Source organism: Harpia harpyja, chromosome 3 (genome assembly GCF_026419915.1).
Source record: "Harpia harpyja isolate bHarHar1 chromosome 3, bHarHar1 primary haplotype, whole genome shotgun sequence".
Classification (NCBI taxonomy): Eukaryota; Metazoa; Chordata; class Aves; order Accipitriformes; family Accipitridae; genus Harpia; species Harpia harpyja.
In genome coordinates, this window is record NC_068942.1 from 64,374,179 (window position 1) to 64,394,084 (window position 19,906).

At 36.0% G+C, this 19,906-nt stretch overlaps 1 protein-coding gene across 5 annotated transcripts in view; it reads right to left on the bottom strand.

The window, feature by feature from the left end:
* TTC7B (tetratricopeptide repeat domain 7B) overlaps positions 1-19,906 on the bottom strand; it is a 141,777-nt gene that overhangs the window by 56,423 nt on the left and 65,448 nt on the right. For all 5 annotated transcript variants that reach the window (XM_052782973.1, XM_052782974.1, XM_052782972.1 and 2 more), the window contains 6 exons: positions 19,725-19,808; positions 18,400-18,504; positions 16,917-17,034; positions 16,663-16,720; positions 12,114-12,186; positions 10,680-10,840 (listed from right to left, as the gene is read on the bottom strand). In XM_052782973.1, coding sequence (XP_052638933.1) covers positions 10,680-10,840; positions 12,114-12,186; positions 16,663-16,720; positions 16,917-17,034; positions 18,400-18,504; positions 19,725-19,808 — 599 coding nt within the window. The remainder of the gene's footprint in view (positions 1-10,679; positions 10,841-12,113; positions 12,187-16,662; positions 16,721-16,916; positions 17,035-18,399; positions 18,505-19,724; positions 19,809-19,906) is intronic.

The following is a 19,906-nucleotide window of genomic DNA, read 5'->3' on the forward strand; positions in this document are numbered from 1 at the left end:
GAGCAGAATGAGAAAGAGACAGTGCCGTTTTGTACAATACCCCAGTGAGACCACATCTGGAATGTTATACATAATTCTCATTATAACAGTTAAAAAACACACACATGAGAGATTTCAAATTGGAGCAGCTGCAGAGAAAGGCTGCGAGGGTGATCAGCTGACTGGAGATGCAGAGTATCTAAACCACCTCATTTAGTTAGTCTAGCCAAAAAAAAAAAAAAAAAAGCGCCAAGAAGAGGTACAATCTCTATCTATAAATACAGATGAGACAAGCACCATGAAGGCAAAAGAACAATTTATCTAGAGGATGTTTCCACAAAAATGAGTATATATAAGGGCCATAAAGACTATTAAAACATTAAGAGTGGAAATTAGGTCTCAAGATTATAAGTGAAATTGTAGAAAAGACTGCTTCCTCACAGTTTGTTTTAGGTAGACTGCAGAAGAGGTAGAGCAAATAACCTAACTGCTCTTAAAATACAGCTGGTAAGTTTACAAAAAATATTACAGATACGACAACAGTAATAATGGAGCCTTGTGACTCCCAAGGTTCTTGCTAATGCTCTATTTCCTCAGCAGTACAAACTAATCTATTAAATCATGATCTGAAGCTTTCCCTACCAGCAAACCAGTGCACTTTGTAGCATAGTTAAGAACTTGTGAATCTCCAAAATAAAACTGCTGTCTTAATTATGCCACCTCCTTCTCAGCCAGCCTGTTTCACTTTTTGAAAGAAAACACTCAGGTGCTACAAGCACCAATTCCCTTCCCTAGCAACACTCTTGCAATGCCAGGAGATCAAAAGGAGTTAATTTGTCCAATACTGGCTTAAGTTATTAAGGATGTTTCTATTCTGTAAAACGAAGTGAAAATTCAAAGTAGTGAAGACTGAGCTCTGCTATGCAAGAAGTAACACTATTAGTATTGAGAACTCTTAGATCTTTCAGTGAACAGGTATTGCTTACCTTGGGTGTCATTTTAAAACCAGCTGCTTTGCTTTTGGGATCAAATAAGTAATTTTCACATGTTGCTGTGCACCACATGAACACACCAGCTTGGATCAGCCATAGCTGGATATCTGTATTCCACACACTACTGCATGGAAGAGACCTGCCTTTCATTCCCCAATTCCTTCTTCAAATCTGGCAATATGACAATTCTTCCACCAGATCTGCCTGCTAGAACAGTGTCACTCAACACAGTGGTAATCAGGAACCTCCCTAAAGTCCCTCAGACTAAGAAACCTTCCACACCAAACTTTTAATTCCACTAGACTACTTCTTCTGAAGGGTCCATATCCCTATACCCTCAACAAAACTGAACAGAATGCTCTATTTTCAGTTAGGATTGGGAGTAAATTTCATTATTATTCTCTTATTATATAAATTATTTACATTGTTCAGAGCCTGAAGAACATAAGGCAGAGCTGTGCGTAACACTGAAGGTATGTGTGTTGAAAAATATTAGTCCTTCAGCATACCATATCAGAAGACTTGCTGAGAACCCTTTAAGGACTCCTCTGTATGCAGCAAGGTCAAGCATGGCATACCCTTCACAACAGTGAACAGCTATCCCCTTTGAAGAAGCTAAAATGTAAAAGGATGCATCAAATCCAGTTGTTTACAATGCTGGATTAAAAACACAACTACCTTTGTTTCATGTTTAACCTACTTCAAGTAAACTCAGTAAGTTTTAAGAGAACCTTTTTAAGTAATTTAACAGTTTGCATTTCTAACTTCAGCTAACAGTATTTTTACATTATAAGCAACTATTAAAAGATGATAGGAAAGTAATTCATATACTGGGAGTCCCATAAATATGGTAACAACCAACAAACAAGCCATGCGGAAAGTGTCAAACAATAGCTTGGTCTCCCTGACAACCACATTAATTTCTACAATAGCTTAAATAGAAGAATAAACTTTATATATAATCAACTCTGATAGATAGCCTGTTACTTATTACAGCGTAAAAGAAATACGACAAATACCAGTTCTCTGTAGAGTTATATAGTATTTCATTTTGGTTTCACATTTAAGTGCCCATTTGATATATCCTACAACTTCAAATCCTGGAATGCTAGAACAATTCAAAAGAAGTTGATCTGGTTTTAAACCTAGGTACTACGTTAAAAAAAAAAAGAACCACAAAAAAACCCTCACCAAGTGTAAACATAGGACTTGTGAAATCTTGGACTAACTAGTCTGTCTGATCATGATTCTGTATTTAAAAAAAGGGGGGGGGGGATGCAGAATGTAACGCTATAGAAGGATATTAAAGTCTGAAAATAAACTTTTTAACAAACAATGTAGGCTTCTTTTAATATGATCTGAATTTAATGGAAAAAATAACTACGTTGATGTAAAACTTAGATTCGCATGCATACTTCATACAGTTGCATCTCATTTCTGTAACAAACTGTCAGTGTCAATTGCTTGTGTAAATTAAATCAGGTTAACTGACAGACCCCACAGAGTAATTAAAATGGGAAAGCAGTAGGCAGAATGCATAAAATTAAGTTTGAACAAATATTATTCAATTTGAACGAATCTAAATCTATTCACCTTTCCTAAATAAAGTCTTAGCAAGTCACTTCTTGCACGCAACAATTACATATACAGGAAAAACTTCTGATGACTGTTACAGGAAACATAGAAGAAATGAAGAAGTAGGAGGAAGCCAAACCTTCGCAAATTCAGTTTCTCTTAGTCAGTACATACTATCAGCAAGTACCCTTCTGAGAGCCTTGTAATTACTCATAAATAAATGGTTTAGAAGAAAAAAGGTTAAAACTAAAAGAAATCCTAGAGTTCCCAGCATTTACTTCATTCACAGTGCAGAATTTGACAACAGTTTACTGTCTGCAAGTTTGTAGCTTCTTTTAAAAGTAGGTAGGGCTGACTGCTTTAAGACCCTTCACTTGGGAATTCCACTTGAATCCAACAGGACTAATTTATGTGTAAAATACTCTCCTAATGAACAGGTTCTTAGAACAGCACAGTAGGAAGCTTTCCAAACAATTTGTTCAGCAGCACAGCTTAATAGCTCTCAGCTGGATTTCTTTTTAAAAACCCAGCATATAGCTATAGGAACAAATACAGCCATTGCACTCAAATGTGGAAATGCATCATAGAAATAACTGAGCAAGAAGCAAATCAGAATGCCAGCAAGCAGGTCATTAAATATAAGCTCCCAACAACACAATTACACTTAAAATAATTAACGCAATCCTTTCCAACAGACATGATGCAGGTGATTCTCAGTATAAAGCAGTGATAAATGATACTGAACTATTTTTTGCAGTTCTTGTCTACATGTGACGAAAACTGGCTACAGTGCAACAGATAACTGAAAGGCTAGAGAACATGACCTACTGACAGCAAGTACGGTGACATTCTTATCAGAAAGGACATTTGGAGGTGACCTGATTACAGAAGCTACCATCGGAGTATGATGTCACCAGTATTACAGAGTGCTTAGTAAAGAATGATATAAAACCAATGGCTGGAAACAAATAAGGGATCAATTCAAAGTAAGAACAAAAATACATTCTTAATGTAGAGTGCAACTGAAACACAAACAAGCTACCACATACTGCAATGGTTTCTCCAGTTTTTGCTGTGTTCTTACCAAGATAGGATGTCCTCTGGAAGGTATGCTTTAGCTAAACCTATATCAATAGAAAAACTAAAGCAAATTTAGCAACTTCTGATATACAGAAGGGCAGGGGTTTTAAAAGTTGATCCTCCTGGCTTCAAACTCTATTCATTTGAGCATCCAGTTTTGACAGCTGTCCCTTTAAAACACTTGCTGTGGAAAGCTTACAGCTTCACATTAGTCAACTCCAAAACATCTGCATGATCATCAAAACACAAAATGACACAACTGCAAAAATTTAACCTACAGGGAGAATGACAACGTGAAACTAGACAGAATATGAAATACGTATAGTTTTATAAAGGATTTACTTAGACATTCAGTGATTTTAGGTGCATCACTTCTATCACCATGATAATCAAAGTATAGAAAGAAATTCATAGAGGTGTCTGCTGCAATTGCAAAGTGAACCCTTGCACAGTCTACTCCATTTTGAATATTCAAGGAAAGTTTTATTATCAGGAAAGATATAAATATAAATCGTTCATTACAAAACATGAAAAATCATCATTTGTAAGTACCTTGAAATAACTTTTTGCATGACTGAACAAATTAATGTTATTTCCTGGCGATTTCTTTCAAATTTCTGTGACATTGCTACCCAACCAATTTCTCTCACCTTATCCTGAACCTAATTAATCTCATCAACTCTTTCCCAATTAATCACATCTGCTTCTCATTTTTGTTCAAAGTGTTAACAGTCAGAAATGAGTCTCAATTATCCAAGCTGAATTTGCAAGCTAACAAGACACAATTAATGAGAAGAGGTTACTATCAGCTATGTCTACTTAGGTATTCAACTGCTTCTATCAATCCAGTTCCTTCAGGAAATCCAATTGACTGAATCACTGGATGCCCAACACCGGCAACAGGAAGTCAAGCAACCAAATCTAGTTTTGTAAAAACTCCAGAAAATCATTTAACTTAATAAAAAGTCTCCTAAACTGTTTCTCAGACAATCACCAAACATCCCCAAAAGATGTGAAACCTGTTCCAAGTGATTCAAGAAAAGTGACAGATTCTATAGTGCTAATATTAATCATAAGGGTAATCTCCTCCAACTTGGGTTGCACAGATCCCCAGTAGTAGGAAGCCCATATACATGTAGAAACATAGATGAAGTAAAAGTAGGCAGTTCAGATTGCTATTTGAAGCCTGACTCTCAAACAAGCAAAAGATGCAACAAACTCAGCCCTCAAGCCCCAAAATAACACAATTTTGTGGAAACCATGAACAGGTATCCTTGGTGTGCATTGGATGGCCTCCCCTGCACCCTTTGAAATATTATTCCCCACATATTTTTTTCACAAAGCAGTAGCACTGCTTCTTTGCAAGGAAAAGCAGCAGTCAGTCCTGTGACTTTTGGTGGAGTTTTTGTATACTGTATTTCATCTTATGAACTCAATGTCCTTAAGAAAATGTAAATCTGTAAACTATTATGAAGATAGTTTCTGACTAAAGCCAGAACAAATTAGTTATACTTGAAAACTTCTTGTTTTCCTGCCTTGAACACCCTGCGGCAGCCAGCTCATGACCCAAACTAGGACTCTCTCAATCAAGTTTCAAAGAAGAATCTACAGCCTAGCAAATATAATTCAGGGATAAGACCCTGAGGCCAATGACCAATTTGTTATATAAAGTAATATCTACCTAGCAACAATGTCTTTTTTAATGGACCATTCTGTAAAAGCACATAACAACCACTAAAGGTGGGGGGGGAGGGGGGAGGGGCAGGGGGAAGACAGGCCCAGCATGAAAAAAACTACAAACAACTGATACTGTCTTTCATGACTTACAGAAAAATCATTCCTGAGAACAAATTCACTTAACTCCCAAGACAGACAGGATCAAAATGGAATGGCTTTGAAAAAGCATGTTGTTCAACATTGACAAGAACATATACAGCAACCTGAAAGACATGATTTTGGCAAGCCTAACAGATCACTACTTCTTTCCAATCGCATATTCCTGCCCTTTCCTCAAATAACTCCCAGTGCTCTATTTATCAAAGAAAAAAAAAGTGCAAGTTTAACCAGCACCACACACTGTAGTACAACTACAGCTGACCTTGGGAAAACAGAATAGCGTAGCCTATTCCCTTTAATTGATAAATACATCGCTGTCCCACAAAACATCAGTGTATGTATCATCATACACTGCGTGTACCAACCAGCTCTTCTGTTACGCCCACCTGGACAGCTCCCAGAAGGAAACAAGTTTGTTAATCAATGAACTGAGAGGAATGTTAAAAGGCTCTGCGATTCTGGGAAGTGTACTGTAGCTCAAAAAGAGCCCTTGAGGGTCAGGAAGGAAAGGATTTAATAGTTTTCAGGAGTGACATATCGGCCTGATGCTTCTGTGAAATATTCTTGGAAGAAAAAAAAGTTTCCATCACACTTCAACAAATGTAAATGTTTAAACTGTGAACTTAGTCTTCAGTTGTCTTCAAACCTGTTACCATATGTCTTTCCTTTTTGAGTGTACTTAACATTAAAATAACATGCTTGCACTCCTCAAATAACCCATCTGCTGTTCCCTACTTCTGCTACTTTAAAAACTTGTCAGCTGCTATCCATTGCAGTTCAATTTTCAGCATAAAATTAGCAATTAATATTTATTATTTATTTTGCCTAATGACACACATTTGAGGCACTATAATCATCTTTAAATACCCCAACACTTGAAATAATGAGGGAACCCCAAACAGCTAAGAATAAGAAAACAATATCACAAGTATTTAAGTAAGAAACCTAACTCTGTCTCCCTTGACTGAGAATCTCCTTTTGACTAACACTGAAGCAGAAACAGATAGAAGAGTTGTTTCAAGATTTCATATCATTCAAAAGACCACTAACATATAGATTCCTCACAACAAGCAGATAAAAAGACAGGAAAGAGTCATGGAGAGGAGTTTGTAAATAAGGCTCCTCAGGTAATTGCACATGTAACTGTACTATATATATTGCACAAGATATACAAGCCCAGTACGAACCAATGCAACACAACCACCATTACCTTGCATCACCTTGAATACACCTTCAGACTATAATGCACACCTCTGGGAATGCTTATACATTCAGAGTAGGCAATCACTGGATTAAAATAAAATTCAAGGAAAACCCAAGCAGCTAAGATCTCAAGCCTCCCTCACGGTTAAGTGCTCTAGTAATTTAGGATATATTGTGGCTCCCTCCTGCCTACTCTCTTTGCGTTCAGGGCAGCGTGTCCCTGCTTCTGTTTCAAGAGGAGAAATGAATCATCTCACCCAGTCTCCCACACAGTTTGATGGTTAGGACTCTGAGCTGCATCATCTGTGAGTTCAAATCCTGTCAAGCTGGGGAATAACTCAACTTCACATTTCTACTACAAGGACAAGTTGTCTAATGAAAGGTGGGGAAAAACAGTGTAACTTTAGACGAATTCAAATGCAGTAGGACCTGAGTGAGATTAACTATTCAGATTTTTTGGTGCTGGCACCTTACTCCCACCCATCTCACCAAAGCAGAGTATTCATAATCTTTTCAGTAATCATAATCTGCTCAGTAATCTTTTGTCTAGAGACCTTTTTGTCCCTGGATCAAAGCACTCTCAGATTTTAGGAGGCTTCAGAGATTAGCTAGCATTTAAAAGTAGATTGATTGTATTGCTCTGAAAAACACAGTTAACTTTTATAAGTAGAGTGGTTACAACATAGCATTTTAAGCTTACAAAAAGTTTGAACTGATAGTGGTATAGATATTCAGCAAATATCTTGCATTTTGATTATTTTTGGAAAGCATTACTACGTACCTATTTCACTTTTAGAGGTTTCTTAGATTTTCACCAATAGTTTTTCCAATACCCCTTAAGGTCTCAGAGCAGATTGCCTATTTATGCTGCCAATGTAGTGAACAAAGGAAGAACAATCAACTCTCTATTCAAAGAAAAAGCTATACCTCGCTGCTAACAGCACAATGTGATGTTTGCTCATTCCTTCCACTCCTTTAGATAATGATAGGATACAGTTCTTTGGCTCTGAGGAATTTCTTTCTACTTACTGACCTAGAGGTGCACAGGGCAAAATCATTATCTGATTGGCCATGTTTGTTCAGCAACTTTCTAGCTTTACAGTGCACGAAGGTTAACACTAATTTAAGATATGAAAGTATGCTGGCCATACGCCTTAAATATTGAACATGAATTCTAGGAACGCATCAGATTTTCAAATGTTAAAAACTAACAGACAACATACTTACTAATTGATTACAACAGAAGAGTGCTGGAAAGTATCCACTTCTCAGCATGACTTGCAGTGTATTCTATGACTTCCTTGCAACCTCTGGCATTTTACAAAGATGTAGTATTATAAACTTCTAAAAAATTAGATTCTTTTTGAAGAAAAGCAAAACAAAAAGGACATACAGCTGTTAACAGGGCAGGACAGCACTCAGTGCAGCAATGCAATTACAGCATACAGAGGTATGCAGATAAGAATAACAAAAAAAAAGTAAGAAATAGCATAAATCACAAGCCCTATGTTTTACTTTAATATTTTCCAAGTACAGACATTTATTATGCTGCAAAGCCACCAAAGTATCATTTTGCGTAACGCTGAGGTAATGGATTCTAACACAAATGCAGAGAATACCAAGAAAACTCTTGTATTGTCTAGCTTACTGCGATTGCAGATGTAACTGAAAGGTAAAACATAACACATGATGATATTTGAAGTGTTTACAAAAGCCAGTAAAGTACCACAGGCAAATAATCAAATGTTTCAGTATATCTAAAAATTAGCAAGCCTTAGAGGAACACAAGAGGATCTCTTGCCAGTCTGCTAGGAAGTACTGTGAGATTGTATTGTTTACAGAAGTTGCAGAAGAAGAAAATGGAATCAATGATACACTAAGCACTTGTGTTTTATATTTCATATATATGCACATACATGTTGTCAACCATTTCAAGAGCACCAGATATAGTATGCAAGAACAGATTGTAAACTTGAGGTTTTCCTGATAAATCCTTGAAAAATAACCCAGTTACATGAAGGCATCAATCCAAATTTACATTATTGACCAGATGCGTCTGTCTGGCTGTCACTATCAATTGCAGAGAGCACACAAGGAATCTCGATCATATCCTTACTTCTCTGGGAACCAGAAGTAACTTAACAGCATTAAAAACAAGACTCTAAATGATTGTCTAGAGATACATATAGCTGTGTTTCACCTTGGATTCTTCAGCAATTGTTGCCACATCTGATGGTAATTTCTACTGCCAAGATACTCCTCTCAAATTCCCTGATCTGTATCAGTAGGTTGTAACATAGTACACTCTATCACCACTGTGTTTGTATTATACAACAGGACTAACAATTTAGAATGACTATTATGACCCATATGATTAATATATATACATACATTAATAGAGAGATCAATACTTTTTAAAACAACTCAGGCAACATGTTTAACCACAAGATGCAGTTATAAACAAGTACTGAAAGGCCATGAACCATATTGAAAAACCCATAAATACCTTTTGAATGCTCACAAGAGTAACTTTAAACATTTTACTGAATGATCCTTTGTTCTCTTATTACAATAGGGAGAACTGCAGTTTCAGAAATACTTCTTCTAGACTATTTCTATTCTGAGAGAGATAGCAGCTTCTTTGTCATTTACATTGCCACTAAGTGGCAGAAGATGAAACAAGGACAGAAGATGACAGATCATGGTGCTTTGAACATATTTAACAATAATAGGGTATAAAATTAGGTAGCTGATACTTCAATTGTCTCTCAAACCATGACTTACTGACAGGTCCCTCAGACCTAAGGGAAGCAGAGACAGGTTTGGGAGAGGAACTGCTAGATAGTTCTGAAATCGTGAAGCCTGTGTGGAAGCCCCTAATAAGAATAGAGACAAGTTATACATGTGTGGATAAACTAGGAAGTGAGAAACACCAAAAGGCCACAAAAGCAGTTGCACAGAAGTGGCTGCAAGCCACAGAAGTTCTGAGGAGAGGTGATAATAACAGAGGTCCTTGTCAGATTTATAAGGAAAAAGGCAACAGTACCTTATACAAACAGCCAACAGAAGGCATGAAATGTCAAGGAACAGGAAGGAAAAACACTATAATCTTTATCTTCAGACTAATAATTCTTAAAGAAATCATATTTTTCTGGTAGGTTGATATAGTAACAATTTATGTTACAGGCCAGTCATTTAAAAGTTAAGATTGAGATACTTCAAAAAATTGTCTAAATAAGCATTTAGGATATTTGTAATACTATGGATCACAACTGTGGTGACTGTTGGTAAAGCATCAGAATGGAACATTGGAAGTTAATAGAAGCTGTCCCTGAGATATTTCACTGCAAAGCATTTCATTAGATTTTCATAAGAAAATAAATAAATAAATAAATAGCTTACAAAAGTACAAAATCCAAATGTATTTTAAGATAAACTTAGCACGAAGAATAACCACAAAGAATGATTTTCTTCAACAACACGAGAACATCTACCAAACATGTTTCTTCCCTGTTAACTTTAGTTATCCATCAGCCAACTTCAGTTGACTGGTTATTATACAGGCAAAACAGGAGATTCTCTGTTATGATGTACTTTACAGAATAGATTCCATATAATATGCATACAGTTATCTGTAGGATGGGATTAATCTATCCTAGCTAATAGTAAAGTCCTGTTTATCCTTCTTAGAATATTGTATAAAAACAGGAGACAGAAAAATACTCTAAAGCATGCAACAGGGAGAAATTACCTAAACAAAGAGTCTGTGGAAAAAACCAAAATAAGATCAACTATACAGCTCTAGCCTTCCTTTCAAAAGCAAATCCTTGATCAAAATTATTTAACAAGCCTTTAATAAAAAGCAGACTTGCATTAAATGGGCAGAGGGAAAGACTGGTGGAAAAAAACCCAGACCAATCTTCAAATCCATCCCCTCTTGAAATGAATGAGATAAGAATCTAAGAAAAATAAATATGAGAGAAAGCGTAGAAAGCAAACATGACATTCACTCACATAAAATTTTCTGGATATTCACTCAAGGCCATATCAATGATATTCAAAGCATCATGATAGTGTTTCTGGGCTGATAGCAAGAGTGCAAGGAGATGAAGAGAGTTGGCATCATCTCCTTGTAGTTGCAGAGCCTGACGAACATAACCCAAAGCTTCTGGTATCTGATTAAAAAAAAAAAAAAAGGCAGAAAAAGAAAGCACCACTATTAGAAGTATTGCCTACTACTTGATTGCATGTCCATAAAATTTTCAAAATGTTCACCTGGATACCATGTAGAATTCTATAGACTCCTCTAAGATACTACTCAGAAGTTTAAAATGGACCTGATGCTCTACAGTGAACAGTAAAAATTAAATAATATATTAACTCTGGAAAATAAGATACATGTTTTAATAAAACAGTTCCCTTCAGCCCTTTAAAATATTCACTTACTATTCCTTTTCAAGTATTGGTTGTATTACTATATGATTTTGAAAATATTTTAATTGTAATACATTAACTAAAATGTACAGCTAGACTACAACAGTAACTTTTTTCTTCATGTGGAATTTCATGATCTCCTGAGCTGCATGTGCTTCTGCTCAAAATAAGTACACTAAGTGTTAAAAACAGGAAATTTAATTAAGCAACGTGAGAAGTTTGGAATTTAGAAGTATAGAGTCATAGCCTGCTACTGAAAAATATTTTGTGCTATTAAAGTGACAATCCATTCCGCTCTAACGTGACATAGTCCAATGTCTCTGCTACTCATTAGCAATGAAAAGCAGTCACCTAGAGATGTAAACTTCTGTGTTCAAAACTCCTTCCTAAAACAAACATGACAGGAGAAGGCTTACCATGACATATACAAAGCAGCTCCACATTATCCAGATTCATGTGATATATGGTAGAATCCTAAATCCCTTAATCATAACAGCTGTACAAGTTGGACTGAGCTATGATCTCTTTTATAGCTTTAAAATATTTTCCAGTTTTCTTAAACACATTTTTGTAATTTTGTTCACAACAACCAAACCTCCTACAAGTATTCAGAAAAGGCATGGATCTTAGCAGATACTCAAGATTTAAGCACTGTCAAGAGTCCCACCCTCCAGATAACCAGTCTGAGCAGAGATTACACATAATAGGTAAAAACAGGGTAAAAATTGACTTTTTTTTCCCCTCTCCATCCAGCAACATAAATGCTGAAACAAATAAATTGAATGACTTATTTCTGATCCTAGAGCTGGAAATACTGTGGCAGAAGTCTGGAGAAGTGTACAAGACTGAAGGTGTTCAGAGAGAGTATTTTGGGGTTGTTTTTCCAAAAATATGCATATATGCACAAGGAAAACCAGGGTTTTATTGAAGAAATCTTCATCTGTATCCATAAACAGATAAAAATTCTAATCTTCATATGACAGTGTGAGGCTGCACTTTTAAAACACAACTAACCTGTCTGGATATGGCAAGCTGCAGTGCCAAGTAAAATGCTGCCAGATGATCTGTTGGAGACAAACTGTGAGCCCTTAAAAACAAAGAAACAAAACAGAAAACTAGTGAATTTTTCCTGTTAATACAGGTTAGACATACACGCAAACACATATATATTCAGATCTCTTCACTACACATAAGCTCATATTTTTATATAAGTGGTGTTCATTCCAGTGACTTCTCATACTTCTCAATCACCCTTGATTTAAAGGAAACACTTTGGGTCATTAAAGAGTCATTTTTAATAGAAATCAATTACATAATGTCAGTATAAATCTTAAATATTAGCAATACATAATGATTCTCCAAATAAAATATACTCCTAAACAAACACCAGATGTAATTATCTAAAAACAGTTATAATAAAAAGTCATTAAGCAGAGCTTTCTTATAGAAAAATGAGGAAAAAAAAATAATCCCCCAAAACAACATGCCTTTAAAAGAGAAGAATTATGTCATCTGCACAACAAGCAATTGCACCAACCCTGACCAGGATGGTTCTGAATCACAGAACTCAAAGAGGAAGAGTAGCAGCAAAGTAGATCAGAGTTTTGTTCATTCTTCAGACTCCCAAAATATAAGCACATTTTTAGACCAGCACACTAAGCCTCTTAGAAAGCCAGTTACCTCTTGGCATTGAGTTCCTTTGAGATTAAGTTAGCAGAGCACCTTGCTACACAGCAATGTGAAAGAAATGTAGGCCAGACAGCTTCTTTATCATAGCATTATAGTAAAAGGCAGCATAAGATCTGATTCATCAAGAACCTACGTTTGAAGTTCAGGTGAAGAAGTTTATGCTGATGATCTTTTTATAAATATAACTTTTGTCCACAGAAATGTTGAACTGCCCAATAGCAGCAGTGTTTTGTGATTATTCTCTCTTAAAATATTCGTAACTACTGCTGTTGCAAGTAACCCCAATTACTAAAACAAACAACTTTTTTCCACCTTTTTTTGAATTTGTTTGTTTTTAATGTTTTGGTCAAATGCACACACTTTGTCTGGTTCTTTTTGACACTTATCCTACAGAAGATGTTCTTATAATACACTATTATTTTCCCCTGCAATACAATCTTTCTGCTGCAAGATAAGTTGGTTTTTTGGCGGAATGCTTGAGCATAAAGACAAAAAAAATTTATGGCTGTACCCTAAAATAATGTATAGTAAATACTGGGCAGCAAGCCTGGAACTATTTTTTTTATTTGTATTTGTTGCATCCTTTTAATCGAGGCTTACTTAGAAATAGGACGTGAATAATCGTCAGAACATCTAATGAGCTGTCTCCATGGGAGGGAGGAACAAAATTGACCTTTAATCCATTACAACCACAGAGGGAACATTCTGCATCTGGCTTGTGCGTTTCTGTCTTCTCAAGTCCAGAGACAGCTCCGTTAGTTTAGCAACTACACCCAACATGTATCAAAGTAATTTAAGTTATTAGGGGACAGTTTCATATTTTGTTAACTTTTCCTCTAAATTGGAGATTAGAGTCAAATATAAAGCCTAACAGGGTCTGGGACCAGTCCTTTTTTAAATTTAAGTTCACAAATTAAGCAAGACTAAGTGAGAACAAGAGATTTTAACTTAGAGAGTACTTATTCAGTCACCCAAGCTTCAGCTAGTGAAAGAATAAAGCTGTTACTATCTATCAAACATTTAGTGAGTTCTGTGAAACTTCAATTCACACCAATCACAGGAAAAGCACTGAAAGTCTCCAAAATAAAAAAAAAGTTAGTGAAACAAACACCCGCTCAGCACTTTGCAAAGACGGCAACAAGCACCTTCTCAAATGGCCACTATCACAGACTGGTGGCCTTGAAATCTAGCATAGGCAAGGATCCAAACCATAACTGCATTCCTTCAGAACCTCTATTTCTTCAGGAACTGGTCCTCTAGGTAAGTGATTAAAAAACCCACGAAAACCAAACAAAAAAAGTTGGCACATCAAAATACTGAGTCCAGTATAGCTGCTCACTTCATAAACTGCACAGATGAATGGAGAATTTCAACTTCCACCTCCTGGAAAACATTTATTTTTAAGATGTGGGAAGAGAAAGTGGGCATGACTCTGGTATGCTGAGCATAACATCCTCTCTGTGGTAACAAATTTTCGGTAACATCCTATACCTATGTTATCAACGCAAAGAACCAGCAACATTATCAACCACACTGAAGTGTATTTCCAGTACAGCTGATCTATCAGGTGTGAGTCTCCCTATGAACACAAGTGGGGAAACATGTTAATATACAGAACAATCACCTTTCAAAACATACTTTTTCCCTTCTCTGAGAAGGTAGCTATGGGACTTTTGAGATGCAGAAACTCTGTTCTTTTCAAGGGCCAAACCATTCTACTCCAGATTCTGCATGGAGTCCAAGCTACTCATATCAGCAAGATCACGAACAGCAATATTAGCAATTCACTAGAGTTTTCAAAACATATACCCTGCACATTACTATAACCTTTGAAAGATACTTTAAAAGCCTATGTACAAGTTCATTCTGGGAAAGGCCAGCAGAAAGGATGAATATAGAACTTAACATCAATACCCTGGAACACGCACTTAAAAATACAAAACGTTGTGTCTAGGAGGTTGTATCAACTGGGGAAAAAAAAAAAAAAAAGGAACAAAGAAAACCCCAAAGCATCAGAAAGATACATAAAGGCAGATGCAATCAGTCCCATGTTCCCAACACTTTCTGTGTATATTTCAAAGCTCCATATCGCTACAAAACTGAAGTTCCACTCAACCTATATAGCTAAAGGACATCTGTAATGGTTCACTGAAGAGATGCTGGGTATGTTTTCAGATTGCAGCTGGCACTATTTGCTGCTAGAAAGTCTTCGAAACTGAACAGTTAAGAAGGTATCAAGAGACTTATTGTTCAGCTGTAGAGAATGAAACAGAAAAGTTCCTGGGTGAAAGAAAACAACACACAACCAAGCAACAATATATGAATAGAGAGTGTGAAAGAGTAATTTTGCAGTGATAAGAAGCTGAATATCATTTGAAAAATAGTTCTCCTAACCTACTGTTTATTGCTTATTCTTTTTGCACTCAAACCACTTATTCTTTTTCTAGAGCAAACTAATAAAATATTACCACAATAAGCAGTATGCTACCTATAAAAGCATCCTCATATTTATGGGTGGTCCAAACACTGCGCAACCTCAACCCTCAGAAAATGGCAATTTTCCAGACAGATTGATAGCAGGGAACGACTCTCAGAATTTTGGGTATTGCTACACTGAACTGGAGGGTAGAGTCAGCAGGCACTGAGCTGGAATGGATTAGCTTCAAGGTATGGTTCATTTCATCCCTTACTCTTTCAAAGAAACAGCAGAAGACAGCAACTCACTATTAGAACCTCAAAAGTAGTGAATGGGTAGAAATGGTGAGAAATGGTTAGCACGGTAGTTTTGAAACGGTGATGATGAAGTCAGTGGTAAGAGGGATGGGTGAGGAACTGAAGTATAAACCAGGAGGTAGAAAGTTCAGTCTCAACATGGAGAAAGAATGCTGAAGTAATAAAAAACTATTAAAAACATTAAGGAACAGGAAGAGCAAAGATATGTTAAAACATATTTACATACAGAGGAATAGTTAAGACAAGACAGAAAAAGGAAGGACCAATACATACCAGCCTCACTCTAAAGTTACCTGCAAAACACTTTTTCAACCCTATCCCCTCAGATACAAAATCACCAACAAAAACCTGAGACTTCATATTCACATTAATGCACAAATCAGTTTCACTGAAGCATTTCGGCCTATCTCACCAAAGCAGGGTTTTCAAGGGTATATAGACAATAAAAAAAGACATATTTAGGTGCTGCAGCACTTCTGCCAGCTTTATCATCAAGGTTTGTTTCTTCTGTAATTAGGGTAGAGATGTTCTCATTCACCTGTTTATTGTCATTTGATTTGTAGAGTCAAACCCTTGAGAACGAACTAGTCATCCCCAACAGCACAACCTCTGTGTAAGGCACTTGACTTGAAAGACGAGGCATTTGCATTGTCACTGCCTGTTAAATCTCCAGATAGAATTTTTTCTTTCCCCCCGCATTTCACCCCTCATCCACAGCAGCAGGGCCTCAATTATTGCTCTGCCTCTACAGAGATAATTGCAAAAGCCTGCGATACAATCTGATCAGCAACCAGCTCTTCTAGAAACACTATCACATGGAACCATGACTTGAAACCTTGCATCATACAAATTTCCCTTCTAGATCATAACAGAATACTCCTTTGAGAAAATATTTTATACTGGAGAGCAACACAAATGTCTTTAAAATGATATAAAAGGAAATCCTTAGAAATCAATTTAGATACTTCTGACAGAAAATGATGAAGTAAATGCTGAAGAAATACATTCAGTACTCATGAAGGAGACTCCCAGAGGTGAAATCCTCATTACACAATCTTTTACAAGTCCCTCTTTTTAACACGTAATAAAAGCCTTTCACTACATAAAGCAGAATGAAATAAAAAGATTAACACCCACTCACCTCTGAAATGCAAGAAGAGCCTTTCTCTGCAAGACCTCTTGCATCCCTCGCAAAGATGCTAAAAAGGATATATTTAATCAGTGATAGGCAAGATCAAGAGATTTCATTGCACATGCTCATTGAAGAAGTTTTAATACACTGACTGAAAAAATGGTTGCACACAGAAGCTTTAATTTTAAGTCTAGCGTTCTGCTAGGTATCCTTTTTTAGGCAACATGGGAATTTCCAAATGTGAATATTTATCCTTATCTTACCATCAGTAGCCTGCAGACTGTAAGTCAACCCCAGTGCCAAGTAGCCTTTTGCTTTGAACTCTGATGTTTTGTCCCCAAGATCAACAACTGTTTTGGCAAATCTTTCAGCTTCTTCCAACTGAAAATATTATAAAACATCCATGTAAGTCTAAAATAAGCTAAATCTTACATTATAATGAGAAGAACACATAGCATGTGTATTATGCACACTGAGTCTGTTGAAATCTCAGCCATGATTGCTTGTAAGGACTATTTCACTTTTCACTAGACTTAATTTTCCTTCCAAATACTGAGTAAAGAACACAGATTTTAAGCTGAAGCACCCATTCTTATGGTTGAGACAAACTCTGGCACATAACACACAGTTCATTCTAAACTTATAGTGGTTTTGCCTTTTTTCTTTCTTTTCTTCCTTTTTTTTTTTTTTTTTTTAAATAAAAAAGGCATTTCTGGTCCATATATGCCATCTATCATTTTTGCATTTCATAAATAGAGTTCTTGCCCCATGAACCATTTCTTTAGGAAAATCAGTTACAAGAACTATGGCTCCAACCCTGCAAAAAAAGTATAGCCATGCAGAACTCTGCATCACATACAGTATTGCTGAATGTATACAAGCTCATAAATAAACATGTAAAGGATCAAGATATAACTGCATACCCATGCTAGCACACTATTTAACAATCTAGTACGAAAAAAAATAACATTTGAATCCATTCCAGTAAATGTAAACGCTAAGTACAGTAAGCTACTCCACACGGAGTCAATCCATAGGGAACAATTTACAGAACTAGGATCTACGTTAATTAAGACTGTATTTTTGTCAGCATCAACAAGTCATGTTTCTGCTACTGCACTATTTTCTCAATTTCTGATTGTGACCCTTCTCCCTTCTTTTCCTCCTTTTTAAAATATACTCATTCTTCTAAAAATTACACATGTAATCTTGAAAACCACATGATGATCTCTGATCACCTTGATGGTTTTTGTACAGATACACCAATTTCAAGGTTATCTAAAATACAACTCAAGTAACACTTTTTAAAAAGACACTGCCCCTACTAGGAATTCATAAACCCCAGCTGCCTGCAAACATGGTATTACCAGACAACTCTCTTGAATATAAGAGATTTGTCTCATCTTCCAAAAAAAGTTATTTTCCTCTTGCACCAAGGAAACAGAAGTCTAAGTTGCATTTTTAATCTCTGTATGCCAATGTTTCAATTTCTAATACATTTTTAGCTATGTCTTATATCAGTATCAAGATATGCTACCTTGATAAACATAACCATTGCTGTCAAATATTTTAAATTAGCCATGCAAACAGGGATGTACATGTGCATATACATATTTGTGCTGTATTTATAGAGATGACCAAGTGCACGTAGTCACTGTGCAAAACTATTTGATACATCCCTAAACCACAATTTTGTTGCATTTTAGCACAGCTCTTGCTGAAAAGACAAAGAGTGGCAAAGCTTACCCAGTGGAGAGATCCCATACAGAGCTTTGCAGCAAGGAGTGGAATAGTTGCATCATCTGGTTTCAAACGTATACATTCCTTCAAGACTTTAACAGCTCGAGCAGACTGTTAAAAACATTTCCCATTGAAATTACTAAAAGCATAAATATGTTTCACAGATAGAATTCCATAACTTGCTTTATTTTTCCCATGTGAAGGAGACATTACTAAACAATTTGTTAACAATTTGTCACAGCTCCTCAACCAAGTGAAACTCAAGACTTTAGGCACTGCTGTTGTTATTTAACCCCTATGAACTATCATTAAGTGTCCCCAGTGAAACATTTGCCCAGAACGTAATTCCAGTGGTACATAATTCAGAAAACAGTTTTGAGATGCATTTAAAACTTTGCTAGGCCTGTAAGCTCACAACATTTGAGCCAGGCAAAGGAAAGAGCAGGAACAGGACAGTCTTCAGAACAAGCAGAGTTTTACTGTTCTTTGGGAGTTAAAACAGCACTCAGGAATAGCTCTGATACAAGATTGTATAACAGACTGGCACTGCTCCTCTTTTTTTAATTAATTTGCCTCCACCCAATCTCAGTTTAGAAGATAACTTAAAGTAAACAGAGAATGGGAAGAAGAATCAAGCCTCTTCAGAACCAATGTGCTTCTGAAAGTATTGTCTAAAGAAGATAGAAATCATTCCTTTCCCCCATGCTGAAGTTACCCCCATTGAGAATGATCTTCCAGAAAATCAGTATTATTTACATTACATAATGAATGGGATTTATTTTCCCTAACATGACAGGGAAAAGCAAAAAGAACTGAAAATAGAAGATTGCATCTGATAACATTAAAGTTCCTAGGTTATATAAAATAAAAAAAAAATCCATCTCACTTTAATTGCACAGAATACACAGTCTCAAATACAGTAATATTAAAAAAAGACACAGTCAGAAATTCCCAAAGAAAAAAAAAGCAACAGCATCATGAAACAGTGTTAATTTGTACCTAAGAGTAAAATTCATTCATCAAAACAGCACTTAAGTTGTTACTGGATAATATGATCTGGTATAATTCACTACTTACACTCGATTAGCTTAGCTTAAGCTCGTTGGCAAGATAATTCTTATCATCACCTTTCAGTGTTGCTAAGTTAGAAACTATTGAAATAACAACATTCTTTATACAGCACTAGGCGTAAATTCAGTAGTACAGTGTACTTAGCTGATTTAAGGATTAGAATTATTTTCAAAAACACTACAGATGAAAATTACAAAAGTGCCAAATGTTGTTATCAAAAGCCATCGATAGAAGAATTACATCAAAAAATTAAGACTTACTTTTCCTGCTGCCATCAAGGACAATGCAAATTGATACCAGAGATGGAACTCTTCAAATGCAAACTTCATGGCTCTTTCTAAACACTAATTTTGGGGGGAAAATTGTTATTTAAGGGCACATTCTTCAATTATTGAGAAGATACACTAGTATAAAAATTTTCTTATAGACTCATACCTAAAAT